This window comes from Terrapene carolina, unplaced genomic scaffold, assembly GCF_002925995.2.
Source record: "Terrapene carolina triunguis isolate 2854851 unplaced genomic scaffold, T_m_triunguis-2.0 Scaffold89, whole genome shotgun sequence".
NCBI lineage: Eukaryota > Metazoa > Chordata > Testudines > Emydidae > Terrapene > Terrapene triunguis.
This window is the reverse complement of record NW_020664440.1, coordinates 8,023,970-8,047,108: the sequence shown is the minus strand read 5'-3', so window position 1 is coordinate 8,047,108 and position 23,139 is coordinate 8,023,970. Positions and strand designations below refer to the sequence as shown.

The 23,139-nt window shown below is 42.2% G+C and overlaps 1 protein-coding gene across 1 annotated transcript in view; it reads left to right on the top strand.

Moving 5' to 3' along the window:
• Positions 1 to 708: 708 nt before the first annotated feature.
• The window catches only part of MDFIC2 (MyoD family inhibitor domain containing 2), a 34,018-nt gene continuing 11,587 nt past the window's right edge, over positions 709 to 23,139 (top strand). The window contains exons 1-2 of the mRNA XM_029911191.1: positions 709 to 805; positions 9,257 to 9,295. Of these exons, the coding sequence (XP_029767051.1) occupies positions 709 to 805; positions 9,257 to 9,295 (136 nt within the window). The remainder of the gene's footprint in view (positions 806 to 9,256; positions 9,296 to 23,139) is intronic.

Below are 23,139 nucleotides of genomic sequence, written 5' to 3'. Positions count from 1 at the left end.
CGGCATTTTGGGCTGTATAAGTAGGAGCATTGCCAGCAGATCGAGGGACGTGAGCATTCCCCTCTATTCGGCACTGGTGAGGCCCAACTGGAGTACTGTGTCCAGTTTTGGGTCCCACACTACAAGAAGGATGTTGAAAAATTGGAAAAAGTCCAGCAAAGGGCAACAAAAATGATATGGGGGGCTGGAGCACATGACTTATGAGGAGAGGCTGAGGGAACTGGGATTGTTTAGTCTGCAGAAGAGAAGAATGAGGGGGGATTTGATAGCTGCTTTCAACTACCTGAAAGGGGGTTCCAAAGAGGATGGATCTGGTTCTCAGTGGTACCAGATGACAGAACGAGGAGTAATGGTCTCAAGTTGCAGTGGGGGAGGTTTGGATATTAGGAAAAACTTTTTCACTAGGAGGGTGGTGAAGCACTGGAATGGGTTACCTAGGGAAGTGGTGGAATCTCCTTCCTTAGAGGTTTTTAAGGTCAAGCTTGACAAAGCCCTGGCTGGGATGATTTAGTTGGGGATTGGTCCTGCTTTGAGCAGGGGATTGGACTAGATGACCTCCTGAGGTCCCTTCCAACCCTAATCTTCTATGATCTCTCTGTGCTACAGTTCCCACGTGTAAAATCCTCAGACTTCCATAGTCTATTTAGATTGTCAGCTCTTTCGGATTGCCTCCATCTATGTGTATGTAGAGCACCTGGAGCTCCAATCATGGGGTCTCTAGCCACTGTTGTTAATACTACTATTAATAAAATGCTGGGTCACTGTGTTTTACTAGAAAATCAAACAGATCAGGTGATTGCTGGAGGTATTTATGTACTATAATACTGGGAATGTTAGATGTTTTTTGGGTGCCAGCTACTCAGTACCCTAGAAAACTGTCTTATTAGAGCTACTCTAATAACTAAAATAATTTCAATCTTATTTTATTACCACAGCATTACCTAATATATATAAAACAGCTACCATAGCTTAGCAACCTGGAGCCAAATTCAGAACTTGTTTACATCAGTGTGAAACCAGAGTAACTCCTTTTGTGTCTTGATGCATTACTCCAGATTTAGATAGATGTGAGAGAGAACAGAATTCAGCCCTTTAATATTTTAAAATAAATAAGTAAATCCAGGAACGGGCAGGCTTCACTTTACTTCTTCACAATCCCTTCTGCCTCCCCCACTCTTCCCCCCAAACTACATTAAGGTTTTTTTTCAGTTTCCACAGCAGGACACCTGCCATGCTGCTTATTTAGGAAAAGGAAAAATCTAGCTTGGACGGTAAAACAACGTCTTAAGAGCAAAGATGATTAGGCAATGGAATGAGCTGCCTAAGGAAGAGGTTGAGGCACTGTCACTAAGAGGTGTTTAAGAAGAGGTTAGAGAAAACACCTAAGGTATTAGCCTACAGGAAAATTTCACTCCATGCAAGGGGTTTAGCTAGTTGACCCATGGGGTCTTTTCCAACTCCATCCACTGTGATTCTTGTTGGCATTGTTCTTTGGATTCAAAACCCAGGCTCATCCAGTTCACGCCTGTAGCACTAAGTCAACATGATGGCTAGTAGAAGCCAGCCTAGGGGCTGATGCTGACTCAGTGAATCTGATTAGCGATGCGCCTCTTAAACAGAAGCTACTACTATAAATGGCCTTTTTGACCAATTTGCCTGTTTATTGCTTCACAGTCACATGCACGGCATGCTAATCAGAGAAAGGGGTGGGATAACTGATGGGGAAGGTGGATTATTGGCATAAATCCTTATCGCTCTGAACACAGGACAATTAGCCATTGCTTCCTGGACCTCATTGGTGAGAGGAGGAGGAATGAAATAAGTGCTTGAAATGATCTAAAAGGAAGACTCTACAGTCCTTGGCCCAAATTCTCCATTCAATCTGGTTATTTGGTGCAGTCTTTATGTCATCCTACGTGAGGATTTCCCCTTCATACAGTTGTCTTCCAATGGCACAGAAAAACTTCTGTGCCATCTATACACAACTGGGGCATAAAGGGTGTTGCCGTGGCATTCCTACACACCAGCAATCCCCTTTTAAACACTCTCCGGGGCATCAGAGAATGTACCCAGCAAAGCTCTGAGCTTAAATACAGTTTTTAAATGACTGAGGGGAACAGAAAATGTAAACACTGTGGAAAATGCTCACTTATTGAAGATGTATATTGCTGTTACTGACAATTGTGTTAAGAAAAATAGCATGCACTTAAAAACAGCCTCCTTCTCGCTTGCTGATTTTTTGGAGAGAGATGATTTTTAAGAGACTAGTAAGAGACAAATTATTTAAGATATGATTTTAAGAGCCTGGTTTTCCTTTCACATTATCCATGTAATTCAGGAGTGACATTGAAATCAATGGGGTGAGGTTGGTGTGAAACCAGTTTAAATGTGACCTGTCTCAAGCTTCGAGACATTTATGGATAAAATGAATCATTCTTGTTTTGTGGGAGGATGATCATATCAGTGAAAAATCAGCATACAGGGCCTGATTCTCCTCTTACTTACTCCATTGTAGATCAGGAATAACTGCATGGAGATCAATGGAGTCACACTGGTATAAAATCAATGAAATGAAAGGAGGATCTAGCCTATAGTGCCAGATTCTCAGCAGGTGTAAATGGGTTCAACTCTGCTGAGATCAATAGGAGCTGCACCCATTTCCACCAGTTGAGGATCTGGCCCTTTAACTTTAGTTTGTTTACATCCTGAAGCCCTGCATGTAAGTTGTTTTAGGGCATTTCCCTCATTTAAAAATGACTGATTTGACAGTAGTTATGCTATAATCACAAAATACAGCATTTCTGATGACATCGCAGGCAAGAAGTAAGATTTTTTTCCACTAGCATCCAGTGACAGATATATGGATATCATCATCAAGTGTGTAAGGTTGAAGAGCCACATCATAAATTGCATGGATTGTGCAAATTTGACCACTTCACCTGAACTGTGCCCACAAATCCATCTCCATAGGGACTCCTTAATATTCCAAACTCTCAACAGCTTCCATTTCAGAACAGAACAACTTTATGCTATACCACCCCACACAATCATTTTCTACATATATATGCACACGATATGTGGTGATGATATAGCCACATATGACCTGCAAGACGGGATCAGATTAGTGGTTCATCTAGTCTAGCATCCAGTCTCTGACAATAGCCAGTATCAGCTGCTTCAGAAGAAGGTTTAAGAAACCCTGGGATAGACAGCCATAATAGCCCTGTCATAAATCATGGGAGGAGAAAAAGTGTTTGAAAAAACAAACAAACCCATCCATGAGGATTAACCTTTTGGAGTTTCTGAGAAATTCTTCCCTCAGGGCAAAGACGTTTATGGCTATATGGAGGAGGCATGTAAAATGGCAGCCTTAAAACCTGTCTGAACCTACGGATTTACAAGGGAATCTGGTCTCTGCTCTCTGTGGTTCTCACTGGCCTCTTCCAACCAGTGGTCATGTAGCCCAGGTTCCCAGTGTAACTGTACATTGCTCACTTTCTTCCTGGGAATGGGGAGGGTTAAAGTCACTTTTAAAGAAGCATAACTTGTGCGCAGCTGTTCCCTGGCTCCAACCCAACAAACCTGCACTGCACTGACCAGCTGCATGGCATTTGTACAAAAGGGTTTCCACAGGCTGTGGGTGGGTGGAGAATATGTCACTTCCCTTTCTGTTGATTTCCTGGCCATTCATTGTTCCATTGCTCCTGTCCACACCACAAAGCAGAGGACAGCATTTGACCTAAAGTAATTTTAGTGTGGAGCCTATTTTTTCTATTAGCACTCCTTGTTGTCATCCAGGCATGATATTTACATTGATTTAACCCTCAAGCACTGTGGGTTCCTCAGTAGTGTAGTCATTTTACACTGTGCTTGTTAACATCATCTATAGATTCTATGTATTGAATGGTACTGTATATTGTACCCATTTCTGACAAAAAGGACACTTTGCCATTATATGCATATCTGCAAGGCATCTCTTTTCATATCTGTGTCCTGTGGGATCCATGCAAAACTAGAGATTATATTTATTCAGAAATTAAATTAGATTATATTTAAAGTAATTTACAAATAGCAATCAACCTCTGTAATGAAGGTCAAAAGAAAAAGGACATATTAACAATTGAGTATCTTCCCTCCCCTTAAAAATGTTAATACTTCATACCTGTTAATAATCAGGAAAATATCCTTTTCAAGAGTAGCATTTGCAGAAATTGGTAGGATCATTTTGCTAATTCTAATAGTCTTTTAATGAAATAATTTGAAATAAAAAAGCATGGAGACTGAATGCCAATAGAAACATATTGCTGATACAATAAATTGTTAATGTATTTTCTAAATGAATGATTTAAAATAGCTATTAAAGTAAAGCGAATGAGCTTATGTTTCTAGTAATGACTTCTCTTCTTCAAAAAGAAATCTGTAAATCCCTGACTGCAATTTCACATCCCAAAAGGACCAGCAGTCCTTAGACGGGTGCGTATTGCCTTTATGTTTAAAAGTAGTATGCTTGATTTTATGTAATGGTTTTAAATATTTAGATTTACAGTTGTTTATGCTTTTCTATTTTAAATCAAATCCTGTTATTCTCTTTGACACTCAAAAACAACGCTCTCACCCAGTGAGGTCTATTTTTGTACATATACGTACATACATATATACATACACATACGCAATATAAGTACAATTTTATTCATAGGAGTGCATAATGATTCAGGCTGTGATTGTTAATAAAAATGCATTTCTAACCATCAAATTTGAGTCTATTATTCTGAGTTAATTGCATTTGCCCTAAAGAGACTTACAACTGGCTGTCAGCCTATTTGTGTCAGTTTCATTTTATTCATCAGTCAATCTTGTCTTCCCGTTTTTTGCATCCCATATATTGATCAAATAGATTTGTTAGCGTGCCTCCGCAGCTTTTAAAAAAGTTTATGTTATCCATCAGGTTTATTTGATTACTATATTAGTTTGCATGTTATCTTAATTGATATTTCAATAGCAAATAAATGCCCTTTTGATGGTCCCACAAGATTTCCATTACTCTAATCCAAGTAACTAACTTGTGGATGTAATGAAGGGAGTGAGAAAAAATACAAACATAAAGCCTATTTTTTAAATGACTGTTAATCTGCAACAGTGCCATGTTTGAGCATTTTATGTGACCGAAAGAGAAATAAGTACAGTATGAAACTTGATTTTTATAAACATCAGTGCTATACCAATATGTATTATGCTGCATATAAAACCCATTAACAAAACACACACAGTTGGTAATATAAATTAAGATGAAATCAGATCTGGAACAGAGTGTTTTAAGGGCAGTGGGGAATGAAACAAGATTATTTAAGGCATAACACCTTGAAAAAAATTGGGGAAGCTGAAATTGAAACATGGGGAGGGAGGGAAACAATGTGTTACATGGGCCAAGTTGCTTGTAGGGGAGACAAAAATAGGTGCAGGTAATTACTAGAGCAAAAGGAAAGCGGCTAAACCGTGGCCCTTTCTTCTTCAATTAATAAGGATGTGATCCTGCTCCTATTAACATCAATGGGAGTTTTGCAGTAAGTTATATAGAAAAAACTCTGAGCTGAAATCTTGACCGCAGTGAAATCAAAGGGAGTTTTGCCATTGACTTAAATGGAGTCAAGATTTTACACCAGTTCTTTTGCGAGGCAGAAGTGGTGCAGTCATTTTCCCATTATGAAAACCAGAGAAGCATTGTATTCATTTTCATTATCGACTAGAGCATGCAGCTCTGGCTCATGTCAGCGAGCACTTAATCCCTGATCCTGAATCTGCATGGATGGACCCCAGAGTCTGCATGGATCCCTCGTAGCTTGCGGGGTTGTGGCCGTAATCAATGCTCTGGGACTACTAGTATGAGTAAGTGCTCACCACTGCAAACTGGGATTATGCAATAAGTGCCCTGTTGGCAAGATTTTCCCAACATCAGCTCCCACATTCAGGTCCAGATTTTTCAGAAGGGCTCAGCTGTCATTTCAGATCAAACTAATTGGCCAATTTTCAAAAATGTGGTGCATGCTGAGTGGATCTGGTTAAAAAAAAAAAGATGGGAACATTTTGGCAAAAAATGCATTTTTATTGAAAATTTTTGTGGCCATCTCTACAGCTAGTCAAAAAATGGGCTCAATTTGTCATGAAAATTTGTGAGGAAAAACTTGTTTCTAGTTTTCAAAGAAACACGTCAAATTAGAAATTTTTCAACCAACCCTTTTACTGAGGCCTTTTGATAAGTTGGTCATAAGCATCACACTTACCATGCGAGCTATTGGGTGCGGAGCACTTTTGCAAACCTGGCCTACTTGAAAATCAGACCCAGATCGCTATTGAAAATCTGTCTGGTTTCTTTGTATTTCTTCTCTTCAGTAGTCTTTTGTGGGAATCCTTTCATAACATTTCAGACTTTTCACTCAATCCTTTCTTAAAGTGACAACAGGGATTTTAAAACTCAATTTGCTCTAAACAAAAATCCGCTCTGCTACAGTTCTAAGGCAGTTAGCAACATTTTTGAGATTCAGAACGGTGCAGAATGATAGAATAGCACAGAGTTTCAAGCCAAAGTGTTACAACCAACCAGAACCAAATATAAACAGCAACAGATGAGAAAAATACAACCTCAACATCTTGGGACAACAAAGAAACAGGGAAATGATTGCTACATAAAAGATATTTCAAAGACCTCCCTGAAAATCAGGCATAAAAATCCCCAATAAAAAGGCTCAGAAAGAAAACTGTCACACCCCCTAAGCCTCAACAGACTTTAACAAGATGTTCGCATGAGCCAGAGATTGTCTCCTTCGGCAGAAGACAAAAGGCACAGAAAACAATACTGTCTAGCGTAGGATTAGGAGGCAAGAGATAGATAAAAAGGATTCCTTAACCTTACAATTAGAAATCCCAACTCTCCAGCCAAGAGGATAATCAGAAACATGCTGAAAACCTATGTCACAATAACCGTTGTACCTTTCTTTACTCTTTGAAAACTGATAGATATATATATTGCATCCCCTGAGAAATGCTTTGATGACCACTCGATTACAGGCAACTCCTGCTACCAAACCACAATCCAGCACATGTGGCAATAACATTTTGTTTCCCATAGTTCATATTTCCATCGCCACCCACCAGACCAAAATTAGATTACCAAAGCTCAGACCAACTTTCCAAACAGAAGATTCCAGTAAATGTACTGCTAAAAGCAAAATTAAACATAATGCACTATGCCTCTGACAGACAATTGGCTTATCGTGGCCCAACCCAGATACAAATACAACTCCCTCATGCCAAATATACTAAATTAAATAGATTTTTCTCTGGTTAAAATGGAAACAACTTAGCTAATATACTGGGCACGCTGAGTTTTATTGGCATTACTAATGCTCTGAAGCAAGAGGGGGAGTATTGGCAAGTGTAGAAATGAGACTGAGGGGGAAAAAAAAACAGGAAACTTGCAGGCTGGAAAGACATTTGCAAGCCTATCAAGTTTATCCTAGCTATTGGAGCTAACTAGTGGCCATAAACTGAATAGCTACAGAAATTTAATTATGTGCAACATAATTCACCACAGATTAAACTTTCTGCAGCTGAATTGGCATATCCAAAACATCACTTTATAGACAGGAGTTGTCCCTGTTTTACAGAAGATAAATCGGGGCACAAAGAAATTGAATAAATAGCCCATGTTCATTTAACCTCTGAGGAACTGTCAGAGTTTAAGACATCATAATTCTCAATTGTACTTTTAAGAAGACTCTCAGCATCCATTTGGAAATGGACTTCACTATGTAATCCTTTGCTAGAGGCACTCTTGTTTGTACCATCTTAGAGTCACTGAGGAAGGAAAGGGGAAGCCACCTTTTCACACTCATGCCTTACCTGCTGCTCATGGTGGTTCCTCTCCCCGGGTCCCTGCGATCAGGACCGGCTCTAGGTTTTTTGCCGCCCCAAGCAAAAAAAATTTTGGCTGCCCCTCACCCGCACCCCCTGCTGCCCCAACCCTGGGTTCTCCCCCCCACCCCACCCGCACCCTCTGCCGCCCCAACTCTGGGCTCTCCCCCCATCCCACCTGCACCCCCTGCTGCCCCAACCCTGGGTTCTCCCCCCCACCCCACCTGCACCCCCTGCCGCTCCAACCCTGGGCTCTTCCCCACCCGCCCCACCCGCCGCCCCAGCGCTGGGCTCCCCCCTCGCCTCCAGCCGGTCCAGCGCTGACAGGGTCCGGGTAAGCAGCGGGGCTCCCAGGCCGCGCCTCAGCCCAGGGTTCCTCTAGCCAGGGCTCCCGCCTCCAGGACCGGCCAGGACTGGGGAGGACAGAGCCGGGGAACCGCCCCGGCAGGGAGCTGAGGAGCCGGGGCAGGGTAGCCCCAGAGGGAGCGGAGCCCCGGAGAGCGGGACACGGGCCCTGCACAGCAGCGCCCCGCCCTCTATGGCCCCGCTCCTGGCTGCCCTGCCGCAGTCCCTGGGTGGCTCTGGCTGCTTCGCCCAGCCCCGGCTGCGGTGCTGGGGGGCGGCCGCCCTGCGGCACCTGCAGGCGGCTCCATGTGCCCCGAGGGGCGGCCCCCAGCCCGAGTGTCCTGCACTCAGAGCCTGCCCGGCCATAAGGTGTGGGCGCTGCTCCCCGACGCGAACCGCAGCGGCCCCAGGGTGCCACCAGTGCAGGACGCGCTGCTGCTGCCAGGGCTGGCTCTAGGCTTTTGCCGCCCAAGCACCAAAAAAAAAAGAGGCTGGCTGGAATGCGGCCCCTGAAAATGTGCTGCCCCAAGCACCTGCTTGGTTTGCTGGTGCCTGGAGCCAGCCCTGCCTGCGATCCCAATGCACACGCAGAGTATTAGAGCAGGTGTCCTGGGCACATATCACTTTATTCTGCCTAGCTATATTCCTCTTGATGACCTGTCCTAAATTTTTGTACAGTGTTGTAGAGTGGAGGTTAAACACATCCGCAAAACTCTTTGTTTTCCAGTGGTGGGCGAACTGATCCCTCTGTAGGTAAAGTGCTCTGGGACCATTCAGGGTGAAAGTTACTGTAGACATAGCCTACAAAGTGCAATTGAGCTCATTCTGATCAATGGGAATTCTGCACATATGGCATGCCAGTGGTACAAGAGAGGACTCTGTCTCTTCAGTTAAAATAGTAGGGCTTTAGGATACATATATTGGTTTTCTGATATCCAGGCCATACTAGTGCTGCTACAAAATCCAGCCTCATGATGCTTTTTGTTTAATTCTTGTTTTTCAGAATTGGCCGGTCCTATCTTACAGCCTCTTGGAGACTCAGGTAAGCTTCCCCACCTGTCTGAGCTACCCCTTTCTGTGAGGAATATTAAATGGTGTTACGGTAATTATAACCATTTATATAGCACCTGTCATGCAGAAGAAAGAATTTAATTATATATAATTTACTATTGCGTAAGGAACCCGGTCTCCATATCATTTGGCTTTATTTATTTATTGATCTGTCATCTGATTCAAGTCAGCCCATCTCTAGAAGGTGTGTGCATATGTATTAGAACCAGCAACAGTTTAAGATGTGTAAAATAATGTATCCAACTCAGAACTACGAAGGAAATGTATGTAGGCCACCATACCATCAGAATGAGCTCAATTGCACTTTGTATTTATTTATGTCAGCTGTTTGCAATATTGTTGTGGCTGTGTTGGTCCCAGGATATGAGAGACAAAAGGTGGGTGAGGTAACACCTTTTATTAGACCGTTGGTCCAGTAAAAGATATTATCTCACCCACTTTACCTTAGTTGGGCACTTTGCTTGGATACCTAGGTTAAACACTCTTTCTCTTGTGAATATTGCAACAGCACCTTATGACAGATCTTTTGATAAATAGCCGCGAGGATCAGAATGTGAGCTGCATGAAACCAGCTTGTTTCAGTTTGCAGAATTTCAGCTGCCCAAACCCAGCGGTTTACTTTGGGTTGATGCAAAGCTGAAAATTCCGGGCAACTATCGCTGGCTGCCTAATGAATCTTGCTGTTTTTTTGCTTAAACCAGAATTTAACTACCTCTTATCCCAAAAGATCGCACCTCTGCCCTACCTTTATTTATCTGCTGGAGTGGAAAGGATCACAAAAGAACTCCCCTCACATCTGGCCACTTCTTGCTGCTTTAGGGGACTCTCTACCTCTTTAATCCAACTTAAGGCCCCTTAAAGGAGTGGGATGTCTGCCTGCTTATCCTCTCCCCATTCAGCAGCAGCAGGATTGGAAAACGTCCGTCCAATCCCTCTACTTCTGTAATAGCCTTTAGCATGAGATGCCTCAAACAAAGTTGGCTATTGAGGCCGTTAAGATCACTGCCATGACTCACTCCACCCCACCCCTGACCTGGCCTTCTCTGTGTTTCTGCATTAGATTGTGAGCTTATAAGATTGTGCACCAAGCACATTTTGGGATGTTCTAATAATAGGCTGCTTGCATCTAACATGTTTGTAAAGTATCAGGCTCACTTCTGGCACTCAATAAACAAATCAGACTAGTAACCATTGGAATAGGTCTCAGAATGTTCTGCTATTGCACTGAACTGAGCTGAATACAATAGTTCTGCGCTGCATTTTTTTATTGTTCCCCTCAACCCCCACTGATTGAGCTTGCTTTGATCAGAAACTAATTAGCAGGAAGCTCATTGAGGGTTAGTTGGGCAAGGTCAAGGCGACATTAATCTGTGCTGCTAAACCACGATGAGGCAAATCGTTCAGTGTAACTAAGAAGTAATTCAGACTGCACTTTTGGCATTTTTTCCCCCTCTTTTGTTCTGTCAGTCTGAAGAGAACAGCTCGTGTGATGTAATTTAGAATAGAGCTTTTTTAAAGCTTTCACTCAGGAAAAGCTTCTGGAGCTCTGGGGGTATAGCTTAGCTCAGAGAAATAGAAAGAAAGCAAGTTTGCATTGACAGCTTGATCCCAGAGAGAGGTGGCTGCCTGCTTGTCTAACAGGTCCTTTGGGTCTGGATGAGGCAGAGACAGAGGAGCAGTCATATTAAGTGAACGTGTGCTGCCAATGTTAAAGGAACAATTACCATTATTCTGCATAGTTCACTGTTTGCTTCTGCTATTTCCTTCAATAAAACCTCTTTTCACTTGCCAATTGGAGCTTGTCATGTAACAATATTTCTCATGCACAATACACATACTGAAATGCCCTTGTGTTTTTAATACATTTATAGTTGTTAACAATAGCGGTATAGTGACAGAAAAAACGTACTTGCTTTGAATACAGAATAGATTCAAAGAGGAATAAACCAAGGGCCCTGTTCTGAAAGGATTAATGCCAGACTTAGCACTGGATATTTGCCTGATTTTGGTGTAAAAGTGGTGGCACCTCTTTCATTTAGTTGATTCATAGATTCTAGGACTGGAAGGGACCTCGAGAGGTCATCGAGTCCAGTCCCCTGCCTGCATGGCAGGACCAAATACTGTCTAAATTCATCTCCAAGGTCCAGGCTGTGACTTTCTTACTCCCACTGGGAAGGAGTTACTCACACGAGTCTTTAATGGTGACTTCAGTGCGATTACTCATGTGGATCATGGGTTCATGGTTAGGTTTACAGTTAGGTTCCAGATTGTATTATATCTTTCAAACACAGTCTTATAATACATCCATAAAATGGTGAACAAGTCCTAAGGATGACAGAGGAAGAGTGGCATCAGTATAAGTGAATAAAGAATACTGATACTGGGATGCACGTTGACAAACTTGAGTGTGCCTGAATCTGTTCTGTGTGTGTTACATGTCCCTCAGAAGTGGCTGGTCCATACAAGATTTAGTCTACTACACCTACCAGCTAATGGACACCAAAGTGGCTGTGGGTCATGCTTTTGGCCATGGAGGTCCTGAGTTCAATCCCCAGGGCCAACAGTAGTCATTACACAAACTCTTATATATGTTAGCAGAGTTACTCGTGTGCAATTATTTACAGGATCAAGCTCTTAATTTGCACAAATAGCAGTTGTGACGGGTTGGATCACAGAACCCCCCCTGGGAGCTGCCAACTGATGTGCCAAGACTACCTCTGCTCCTGTTTTCCCTGCCAGCTCAGGACTCCAGCACCCTGTCTTGCTGAGCCAGACACTCCCGTCTGCTCCAACAAAGACCAAGGGTCTGAATTACTTGCTCCAAAGCTGCAGCTTTACCTGAAAGCAGCTCACAGAAGTGGGCTTGTCTTTAGCACTCAGATGCCCAACTCCCAATGGGGTCTAAACCCAAATAAATCCGTTTTATTCTGTATAAAGCTTATGCAGGGCAAATTCATAAATTGTTCGCCCTCTATAACACTGATAGAGAGAGATGCACAGTTGTTTGCTCCCCCAGGTATTAACACATACTCTGAGTTAATTAATAAGTAAACAGTGATTTTATTAAATACAGAAAGTAGGATTTAAGTGGTTCCAAGTAGGAACAGACAGAACAAAGTCACCAAGCAAAATAAAATAAAATGCGCAAATCTATGTCTAATCAAACTGAATACAGATAAGATCCTCACCAGTTCCAGAATGCTCCCTTTTCCAGACTAATCTCCTCTTAGCCTGGGTCTAGCAATCACTCACACCCCCTGTAGTTACTGTCCTTTGTGCCAGTTTCTTTCAAGTATCCTGGGGGGTGGAGAGACTCCCTCTTTAGCCAGCTGAAGACAAAATGGAGGGGTCTCCCACGGGTTTAAATAGACTTTCTCTTGTGGGTGGAGACCCCCCCTCCTCACTCCTATGCAAAGTCCAGCTCCAAGATGGAGTTCTGGAGTCAGCTGGGCAAGTCACATGGCCATGCATGACTCACAGTCTTTACAGGCAGAAGCCATTGTCCACATGGTATCTTGTATGTCTCCAGGAAGACTTCTTACGTGGATTGGAGCATTCCAAAATTCATTGTTCCCCAAGTGCTTCCTGATCAGGTACTTAACCTTGCGAATTCCTTCCTAAAGAAGCTGACCAAATGCCTCACAAAGCTTACTTAGAAATCAAGCAAGTATACAGCCAATATTCTTAACCTCAAGTACAAAGTGATATAGTAGACCATATAGATATAGTAGACCATAACCTTTACAGAGATATGTTACATGGCACAGGCAGCACAAAACATATTCCAGTTATGTCATATTCCCATAAAACCTTATGGGAGGTACCGTCACAGCAGTTATAGATGAAATTTGCAAAAGTTGCCTAAGGGGAGATAGGCACCCAAATTCCACTGAATATCAATCAGATTTTGGGAACCTTACTCTCTTAAGCGCCTTTCAAAGCCCACAAAGCTAACAAATCAAGCCAATAGTACTTTTGATGCGATTACCGTGCAGGAACAGGGGCAGCAAAAGGCGTTATGGGAAGAGGAAGAATTGCCCTTATTTCAGTTGTAACCTCCTTGCGGTTGGGATTGTCTTTTTTGTTTGTTTGTTTCTCTAGCACCAAAGACACTCTTGGCACTTTTGATTTCCTTGTCTGTTCCATAAAAAAATTGTTAAGCCCCTTGATAACAAGAACTATAACTGAATGAGAACATCAGTTGGAAAGGACAATGGCAAAAGTTGTTTTGGAGCCTGATCCAAAGCCCATTGAAATTAATGGGAGTCTTTCCATTGGCTTCAATGGGCTTTGGTTCAGGTGATACTGTCATATGCTTCAGAATTCAAAATAAAGTAATTTCCTCCTCCTATCTCCCACATATAGAATATGTTCAAGTAGTGTATGAGGTTGAGAATGCAAAAATAAGAATAGTGGTTAGGACTGGGCGGTGCAGAAGGAACAAGACATCCATTTCTAGGATCAAATGTAAACCAAAGCTTTTTAATTAGTAAGAGATTTGGATTTTTTTTCTTTTAAATCACTTCTTTTTTCAACGTACAACTTGGAACCTCCAAGGCTAAATTATTTTGAGAAAAGCTGATTCTCCTGTGATTTCCAGCTCAATTTTTGCATATTCAAAAGGTTTGGATACTTTGTCATTCAGAAAGTAAACCACTGCCAAAGAATAAGGAACAGGAAGGGGGAGCTGTGCTAATTTTCTTCTGGAAAATCCCCAAATTCTGGCCTCTGATCCATGCAAATGTTTCATTTTTTCAATAGATAGCACTGTACAAAAATTAAACTTAAAGCTTTAAGTGGTTCATAAGGTTTCATTAAATGACTTTTGTAAACATTTCCCTCCTAATATACTCAGCATTAGTCTTTCCCCCCCTTTTTAAATTTTTTTAAAAATATTCTAGCAGACTAAACAGAGCAAAACAATTTAAATTAATCTCAAAACTATTAGCAATTATTTTTGAGAACTCATGTAGGACAGGTGAGGTCCTGGAGGGCTGGAGAAGGGCAAACATAAAACCTTTAAAGGGGGGAAGAAAGAGGATCTGGGGAGTTATGGACCATTCAGCCTAACTTTGATATCTGGAAATATACTGGAACAAATTATTAAACCGTCAATTTGTAAGCACCTAGAGGATGATATGGTTATAAGGACTAACCATCATGCATTTGTCAAGAACAAATTATGTCAAACCAACCTAATTTCCTCCTTTGACAGGGTTACTGGCCTTATGGATGGAGGGAAGCAGTAGATGTAATATATCTTGATTTTAGTAAGGCTTTTGACAGTCACAGATGACATTCTCATAAACCAACTAGGCAAATGTGGTCTAGATGAAATTACTGTGTGGTGGGTGCACAACTGGTTGAAGGATTATATTCAAAGAGTTGTTACCAATGGTTTGCTGTCAAACTGGGAGGGCATATCTAGTGGGGTCCCGCTCCTAGGGATCAGTCCTGGATCTGGTACTATTTAATATTTTAATTAATGACTTGGATAATGGACTGGAGAGTTTGCTTATAAATTTACAGATGACACCAAGCCCGGGTGGAGGAGGGGAGGTTTGTAAGCACTCTTGAGGACAGGATTAAAATTCAAAACTACCTTGACAAATCAGGGGAGACCTACTAACAGTCTTCAAATAAGAGGACTGTGATCAATTTTTCTTCATGTCCATTGAAGGTAGGACAAAAAGTAATGGGCTTAATCTGCAGCAAGGGAGATTTAGGTTAGATCAGGGGTGGGCAAACTTTTTGGCCCGAGGGCCACATCTGGGTATGGAAATTGTATGGCGGGCTATGAATGCTCATGAAATTGGGGATTAGGGTGTGGGAGGGGGTGAGGGCTCCAGATGGGGTGTGGGCGGTGGGGCCAGAAATGAGGAGTTCGGGGTGTGGGAGAGGGCTCTGGGCTGGGGCTGGGAATGAGGGGCTGGAGGTGCAGGAGGGTGCTCTGGGCTGGGATCAAGGGGTTTGGAGGGCAGGGGGGGTCAGGGCTGGGGCAGGGAGTTGGAGCACAGGAGGGGGTCGGAGGTGCAAGCTCCAGGCAGTGCTTACCTCAAGCAGCTCCCAGAAGCAGCAGCATGTCCCCCCTCCGGCTCCTACGTGGAGGCGCAGCCATATGGCTCTGCACAATGCCCCGTCCACAGGCGCCACCCCTGAAGCTCCCATTGGCCATGTTCCTGGCCAATGGGAGCTACGGGGGCCGCAGTTGGGGCACGGGCAACGTGCAGAGCCCCCTGGCTGCCCCTACCCGTGGAAGCCGGAGGGGGGGGACATGCCGCTGCTTCCGGGAGCCACGGCACGCGTGGAGCGGGGCAAGTCCTTGATCCCGCTCCCTGGCTGGAGCGCCGGAGCAAGGCAAGCCCCCGACCCTGCTCCCCGGCAGGAGTTCGAGGGCCAGATTAAAACATCTGAAGGGCCGGATGCGGCCCCCGTGCTGTAGTTTGCCCATCCCTGCATTAGATATTACAAAAAAATTCTAACTGCACAGGTATCTAACATGTAGAATAGGCTTCAGAGGAAGATTGTGGAATCCTCATCATTGGAGGTTTTTAAGAACAGGTTGGACAAAGACCTGCGCAGGATGGTCTAGGTTTACTTGGTCCTACTGCAGTTGGAGAGGCTGGACTTGATGACATCTCGAGATCCCTTCCAACCCGATATTTCTATGATTATGTGTATCTGATGGAGACTTACCCTTAGTAATAGTGTCAATGTATTAATAAAACAATGTCCATTTTTGGCTCCTCTAGTCTGATCAGAAATTTTGTTTTGGAAACTTGATCATATTGGTAGATCGTCTAACTTGGGGTGAACAATGAACCCTGAGAGGAATGCAGGAAGACTGAATCAACATAGCAAAAGCTAGAATTTCAAGGGATTTTTTAAAACAAAACAAGCTGAGCAGTACAGGTAGAAAGATGCATCGTACTCTTAAGCTTCACAATCTGCAGTGAAGAATACTGTGGATAAGACATTTCCAATTATTCTTTAACTGTAATAAATAATAATACTCACTGGTGGCTTTGCCACAAGCCCCATGTGTGGGACAGCACATAACTGCATTACTGCAGGAGTAGCCAGGGAAACATACTGACTGAATTCACCTCTTGGTTTTCCCTGCACCAAAAAGGAGACCTACCTGGCCTCAGCCCTATATTCAGTGCAGTGTATGTCCGCTGGCATACTGGTGTAGCTGTGCTGTCTGGTAGATTTATGGGGCAGTGCCTACTAGCCCACTCCCCAACCCACTTACGTACAGGGGTAATAGTGGTTCTGACCATGCTGCTGCCCACAATATGAGTAGCCAGGTCAGGAGTGTGAGGACTGCTTCAAGCCCTCTTTCTCCCCTGCACTGGTGCCCAGGACAGGCCACAGCATGCTCCATTAATAAGAATAAATATAAATACAAAACCTCAGTTCTCTGTTCAGAAGAGGGAAGATGGTGTTGTGGTTTCAGGCAAAGGCTCGGGTTGATCTGAACTGGTTCAATCATCCCTAGTGGCAAAAAGATCAGAAAAGAGCAGTGTAAAAAAAAACACTAACCACAACTAATAACAGGACAGCTTCTTTACAAAAGCCCTGTGGGGCTGCCTCCCAGAACATACCAGCTATGCCATTTAGGTGATCCAACCTGGAGCTTAACTTCAGACTCAGAAACAGAGACATACCTTCTAGGAGTCTCCGAGAGAGGACTCTCACCTTCTCAAATGCAGAAAGAGTCATGGCATGATGCCAGTGTGCCTTGGCCACAGACATGAGGGAATTAATTAAAAACAGGGAAAAAAGATTAGCTACCACAAAGGTGAAATGCCACAAGGACCTGCTGCTCTCTGCACCAGCCCCACATTAGAATTATTTGCTTATTTTTTAAAGTGAAAGAAACATAGATGTTGCTTAATAGACAAATTGGAGAACAATATCCCTACCCAAAAGACCAAGCAAGATAGTTTTAATTCATTATTTATTATTAATTATTATTATTATTGTGTACTATGGTAGCACCTGGAGCCCCAATCAAGGACCAGGACTCCATTGTGTTAGGCCCTGTGCAAACATGGAATAGAAAGAGCATCCCTGCCCCAAAGAGCTTATCTGCTTCTCAAGACTTAGCAAATAGAAAAGTTCACACAGATTTTCTTGCCACCAGCTGAACCAAACAGAATTCAGAGTAAAAAAATAGGGTGTCAAAGGGGGTTTTGAGGTGGCCAGAATCATTATTATGAGGAAGAGTTTATAGTCAGCAACCTCAGGCCACCACCACAACCACCAAAATGTACAATGCAAACCAAAAAGAAATCTGGTAGGAATTAGAGATGGGCCGGAACCAGAATTCTAGACTAGAACCTCCACACAGTGTAGAGGTTCTGATCCAGAAACAAAACTCGGCGGCTCAGGCCCAAGTACACGTGAAGTACATAATGCTGGACTCAAAGGACTAACTTTTCAAACATGATCACCATTGATGTATTTTCAACCCCCACCCCACCCCAAATTGGCAAACACCATTGAATGATTGTCTGCATGAGCCATTTCCCTGATTGCATGAATAGCTGGCCACTTATTTTGGTGCCAGCCGGGGAACTAAATACTTTGAAAATCTGACTCATATTGTGAGTGCAGAGCATTTCAAAATGTGGCCCTCTGAATACACACATGCATGTAGACAGATTCACACACTGTAAATGCATTTGACTGTTTTGCCGAGATCTATATTCTGAGGACAAATTATACCTAAGAACTGAAGTGGATAAGATAGGTAATGTAATAGGGGTGTTTTTGGATTAACACATCCAAAAATATTCTATAAAATGCTTGGTCAACCTTCTTTCAAGGTCCGTTACAACTACAGTTATCTTTTGTGTAAGAAAACAAAATAGAAACACACTGTTCCTTCCAAGCATGGTTCGAAGCATCTTTAAATTCAGTTATTTTTTTTTTTGCAGGCTGTACAGCCTTACTTTGTATAGTTAAAAGTAATTTTAAAGCAAAAAAGAACATAAACAATATACACTGACTCTTGACACTCCATTGCTTTCTTAAACTAGAATAATAAAAATTTGCAAATGAACAAAAGAGTGGGAGGAAGATATCTAATTTACAATGTTTTTGAGATAAAGAACACTACAAAAAAAGATCAATGTGAATAATAAAGCATTGTTAACTGAGTCATGACATTTCTATTCTCAGTGAAGATTTGAACAGTAGAACTCTGCAAATGAGCACCTTATGCCATTTTCAAAGTGGGAGGAAGACGTATAATTATAATTTTTAAAGTGAAGAGAATTAAAAAAAACTCTGTGAAAAAGTTTATTGAAAAACATATCGACATATCAATATGACATAAATTACTTTAATTTTATTAAACTAGGTGGGGGGGGGAACTCTCTCTTTTTTTTCTTTTTTTTTTTTAAGACTGGCTGCAAAATATGTTCCTTGAAAAGAAATTGCTTTATGAAAAAACTCTTTTGCTAAGATGAAACAGCACTGAATGTCAGCACTACCATATATTTATTCTGTAACTCTTCCAACAGCTGAGATCTATAAAAGAAACATATTTTCAAAACAGTTTTAACCTCCATTGTCTTGATCACTTGCATTAACATTTTTCATGTCACCTACTGAAATCCCTAGAAGGAACCTTTTAGTCAGTCAAAATTAACAAATCTATTTTTAAAAACAGCCGCTGAAGAGTCAGAAAGACATAAGGTTGTGTATTTTATTTGACATATATTTTCAGCTGTCTCTCTCGTTTGTGGGATGAGAGCAACATTTTATACTGATGTTATCAACTCCGGGGAGGAGGGTGATTTTGAGAGTGAGGAAAACAAAGTCTGCTCCCACTGCATGTGTGCCTTAAATTAAGAATAAAAATATAGTGTTGATCAGTTCACTCGGATGGAGCCTTTTACTGTCTTGGCATTCATGAAGCTGGGAGCCAGCTGTAAAATTATAGTTTGGGCCTAAGTTTATGCTTAGATATATGCACATGGCTCCCATTTACTTCAAAGGGAGTTGCGCACATGATCAGAATTTGACCTTCACCTCTTCCACCTTTAAGCCTGCACAGAGCCAGAGTAAATAGGCTAAATGCAGGCAATTTAAAGGAGTTAGGGACATAGAACAGGATTTTCAAAGTGACTAGTGATTTTGGGTGCCCAACTTGAGAAATCTCAGAGGGTGGGTGTGCAGCACTTTCTGAAAATCAGACCCCTTCCATGTTTCATTTTGTGCACTCAGAATCACTAACCACTTTGAAAATCTTGGCCATAGAATCTATTCCCAATACAAGAATAAGGTGCAGGGAAGCCCCTTCGTGGCTATTAGTTCCAATCTCTGGACTGGCTTGGGAGCCCTGCCAAACCGCTATTAACTGGCTCCTTCTGCCCACTGGAACTGTACATGCCACCGTGCCAGCATAGGCAGAGCTAGCGTGGAGTACAGTGCAGCAGTCCCCTGTTGTATCGTAGCTCTCATTGTGACTCCTGCATGGCATGAATTTCACTCTTTGGACCAGCTTCTGCCACCTTTACTCACTGAGAGTTGTACTTTATTCCTTGATTAGTCCCATTTACTTCAGTGGGGATTACTCCAGAAGAGAGGCACTAGTCGCTGTAAGGATGGCAGTATAAATATTCATATAGTGTGGATAGCCATGACAGGGGTGGCCAAACTGTGGCTTGCAAGCCATATTTGGCTCTTTTACCATTAAAGTGCAGCTCACAGAGCCTTCCCCTGACCCTCATTCTCCACCTACCAGACGGGAGAGAAGCTCAGGACCTCTGCCTTGCAGCGGGGTGGTGGGGTACGCCTGATCCTGCAAAGACCTTGTCATCAAATCAAATCACAGTGCATAAAGTTAAGCACATGCATAATAAGCCTCTGCAAGATAAGGGCCAGGGAGAGGGGGAAAGGATATATTATAAAGAGCGATCCATCTGACCCATGGTGCACAAGTATTTTTATGTCACTAGGTGGGAAGGCTTTGGTACTAACCCAATTGACTTTCCTCTTTATTTTCCCTCCTATATCCATCTATTCCTCACACATTTTTTGCATTCCGCATTTGCCTCCCGCCTGTTTCTGTGCCCAGCTGTTCTCACTTCCTGAATCTAGGTTAGTAAAGGGAAGTAAATTAAACCATTCATTGAACAGATTTCAATATTTTAAAAAACCCCAAAACCTCAATTTCATTCATCACATTAAAATTAAAAATGAATAAAAAATGTTGAAGGTGGAAAAATGGGGGGGGGGGGTGTTGGGTGTTTCTTATTTCAAAACCAGTTAAAGTTATATACATATATTGGCTTAATTATTTTTTTAGAATATCTGTATAATTTGTAAGAAGTATTAATGGAACTGGATGGGATGGGGTTAATCAACACATTCTTGTCAGACTTTAGGATCTGGGCCAAAATGTTTGGCCAGCCCGGTGATAGACTTATAATGAGTCAATAGAAGACTTTACAGTCTATTGGGTCACTGATTCATGAACTAAGAATTTATGTGATGGGGTCAAAAATCCCTCCTACAGAGATCACATCATTAGCTTTACCCTTCCAACAGCAAAACCCAGTAAACCCAAAGCTTCTGTGCATTACTAATCCATCATCATAAATCAGAAGAGAGGAGCTCTCACAATGTCATGATAAGCCCAACATGTATTTACAGCCTTGCTTCCATGCTGCAAAAATAAGCATGTAAATCCCTTGTATCCTAAAGCCTGCGCCCAGTAAAATATGGTCGGCCTGAGACAGTAAAAATGGCCATGAATATGCTCTTCTTTAACAGTTGGGTTTAGAATAGTTGCAGCTCTCTCTCTCTCTCTCTTTCTTTGAAATTAATCAGATCAGTTCTATTAAGGTGTGTTCCCGCAAAGTATTCACAGTGGCAATGAGTAAACAGGGAATGATCTTGTGCAAGATATGGAATTTCAGAGTTCTTAATGCACCAAAATACAGTGAGATTTAAAGGACCATAACAGCAGGACCTCCTCACCTAAGGTCTTGTTGCTCTGGGAGGAGTATGCTCGCTAGCCAGCCTTTAGACTGCGCTGGGGGAGATGATGCCCATCCAACACAGAGGGGGAGGAGTTCCATACAGCTGCCCCTGCAGTGACTGGCCCCTGGAAGACATCAGAGATAATGGGCCTGCTCCTCTAGTCCCCCAGAAGACCTGCCACAGCAGGTAAGATATGGAGGCAGGGGGCTTGGTGGCAGAATTGCAGGACCTCCCCCATCTCCCCTGAAAGGTTTCTTTGCTGAACATTTCAGAACCTCAAGCAAAGTTCACCTGGTGTTTGGTACTGAGGACGTGTATGTTTAGATTCTTGGTAAGACTCCATAACCTTCCCATATTCTCATTGTAATCCCGCGGACTCCACTCCTTTCCCAGCCTTCAAATTCCCTGTACCTCCGTAAGGCAGTGGCTGGTGGGAAAACAGACCAAACTGAAGTCAGTTAAAAGAGCTAGAAAGTTCCACCTTTTCACATGGCAACACAAACCTTGGCTTTTGGTTTTACTTTTGCTGTGACTCTATTCAAGCCAAGTGAGCTCAATTCAAAACATTAAAAATACAAGAGTTATTTTCCTTCAGGTCCAATGTAGTCCTGCCTACTTCATCTAGGGATTGAATGGACATGGCACATAGCTATTACAGTGATGGGTGCATGATAAATTAGATAGACAGAATGACAGAGATATATGAAATAATGGGATAAAGAAGATCAGCCAGGCATTCCCTTTTTAACCTTTTCTCCTGATACAAGAACATGGTGACTCTCGATAAAATTAAAAAGCAAAATATTTAAAATTGATGGAAAATTTTCACATAATACATAATTAACCAGTGGAACTCTTTGCCACATGATATTAAGGCAAAGATCTTAGTCTGATTCTAAAAAGGATTGGACATTCATAGGGATATTAAAAACAATATCGGCTTTAATATTAAAAATGTATGAGAGATTTCAACCCTTATGCTTCAGGACTTAGGCCAACCACTAACATCCTGGGCTTAGGAAGAAACTTGCTCCATAGGGATGTTATTGCAAGATTGCACATTGGTGGTGGGGGTGGTTAACACTTTCCTCTGAAGTTTCTGGTACAGTCTATGGCTGCACAGACGGACCTGAGGAGGTATATGAGTAGACAGAGACTTCTTCATCAGGGTGCATTTCTTTCCCCACCCCCTCTTGATTTGTTTCAGTGGATAGTTTGTTGAAGTTGATTTGACTGTTAAAATCACGGCATATATGGGTATATGATAGCTATGCTACACACATAGTTAGAAGGTAGCAATGGGGTTTGACCTCCTGCCAATCTCTAATTGTAAGTTATTTTTTATATTCACATTTCAAATTGATGATAAATAATATCAACTGTACATAATATATTTTAAAGATTATTTGGCTTCATTTATTTTTCCAAGCACTAAACCGATTACTGACCATTATAGTATCAAACTATTAAAAAAATGCTACCCACTTTTTTATGCTGGTCTAGCATAATCTTTATTTCTTTAGACACTTTGTGCAAACATTAAATTGATAAAAGACATAATGCAGATAGACCCACAGCTGAACTTAAGGTAATTACATAAAAATGAAATGGAGATCTATAACGGTACACTGCATTCTCCCCTATTGCATTGTTTTCTGGAAGCAAGGATCCTGCTGGTCATAGCAAGTTGCTTGCTATGGTGATTGCATCATGACACGATCTAGCTGTACAAGACAAGTATAACATTACTTAGGGGGAGAGTCTGACACCAAAAATGTACTGTATTTTCAAATATCAGAGGGGTAGCCGTGTTAG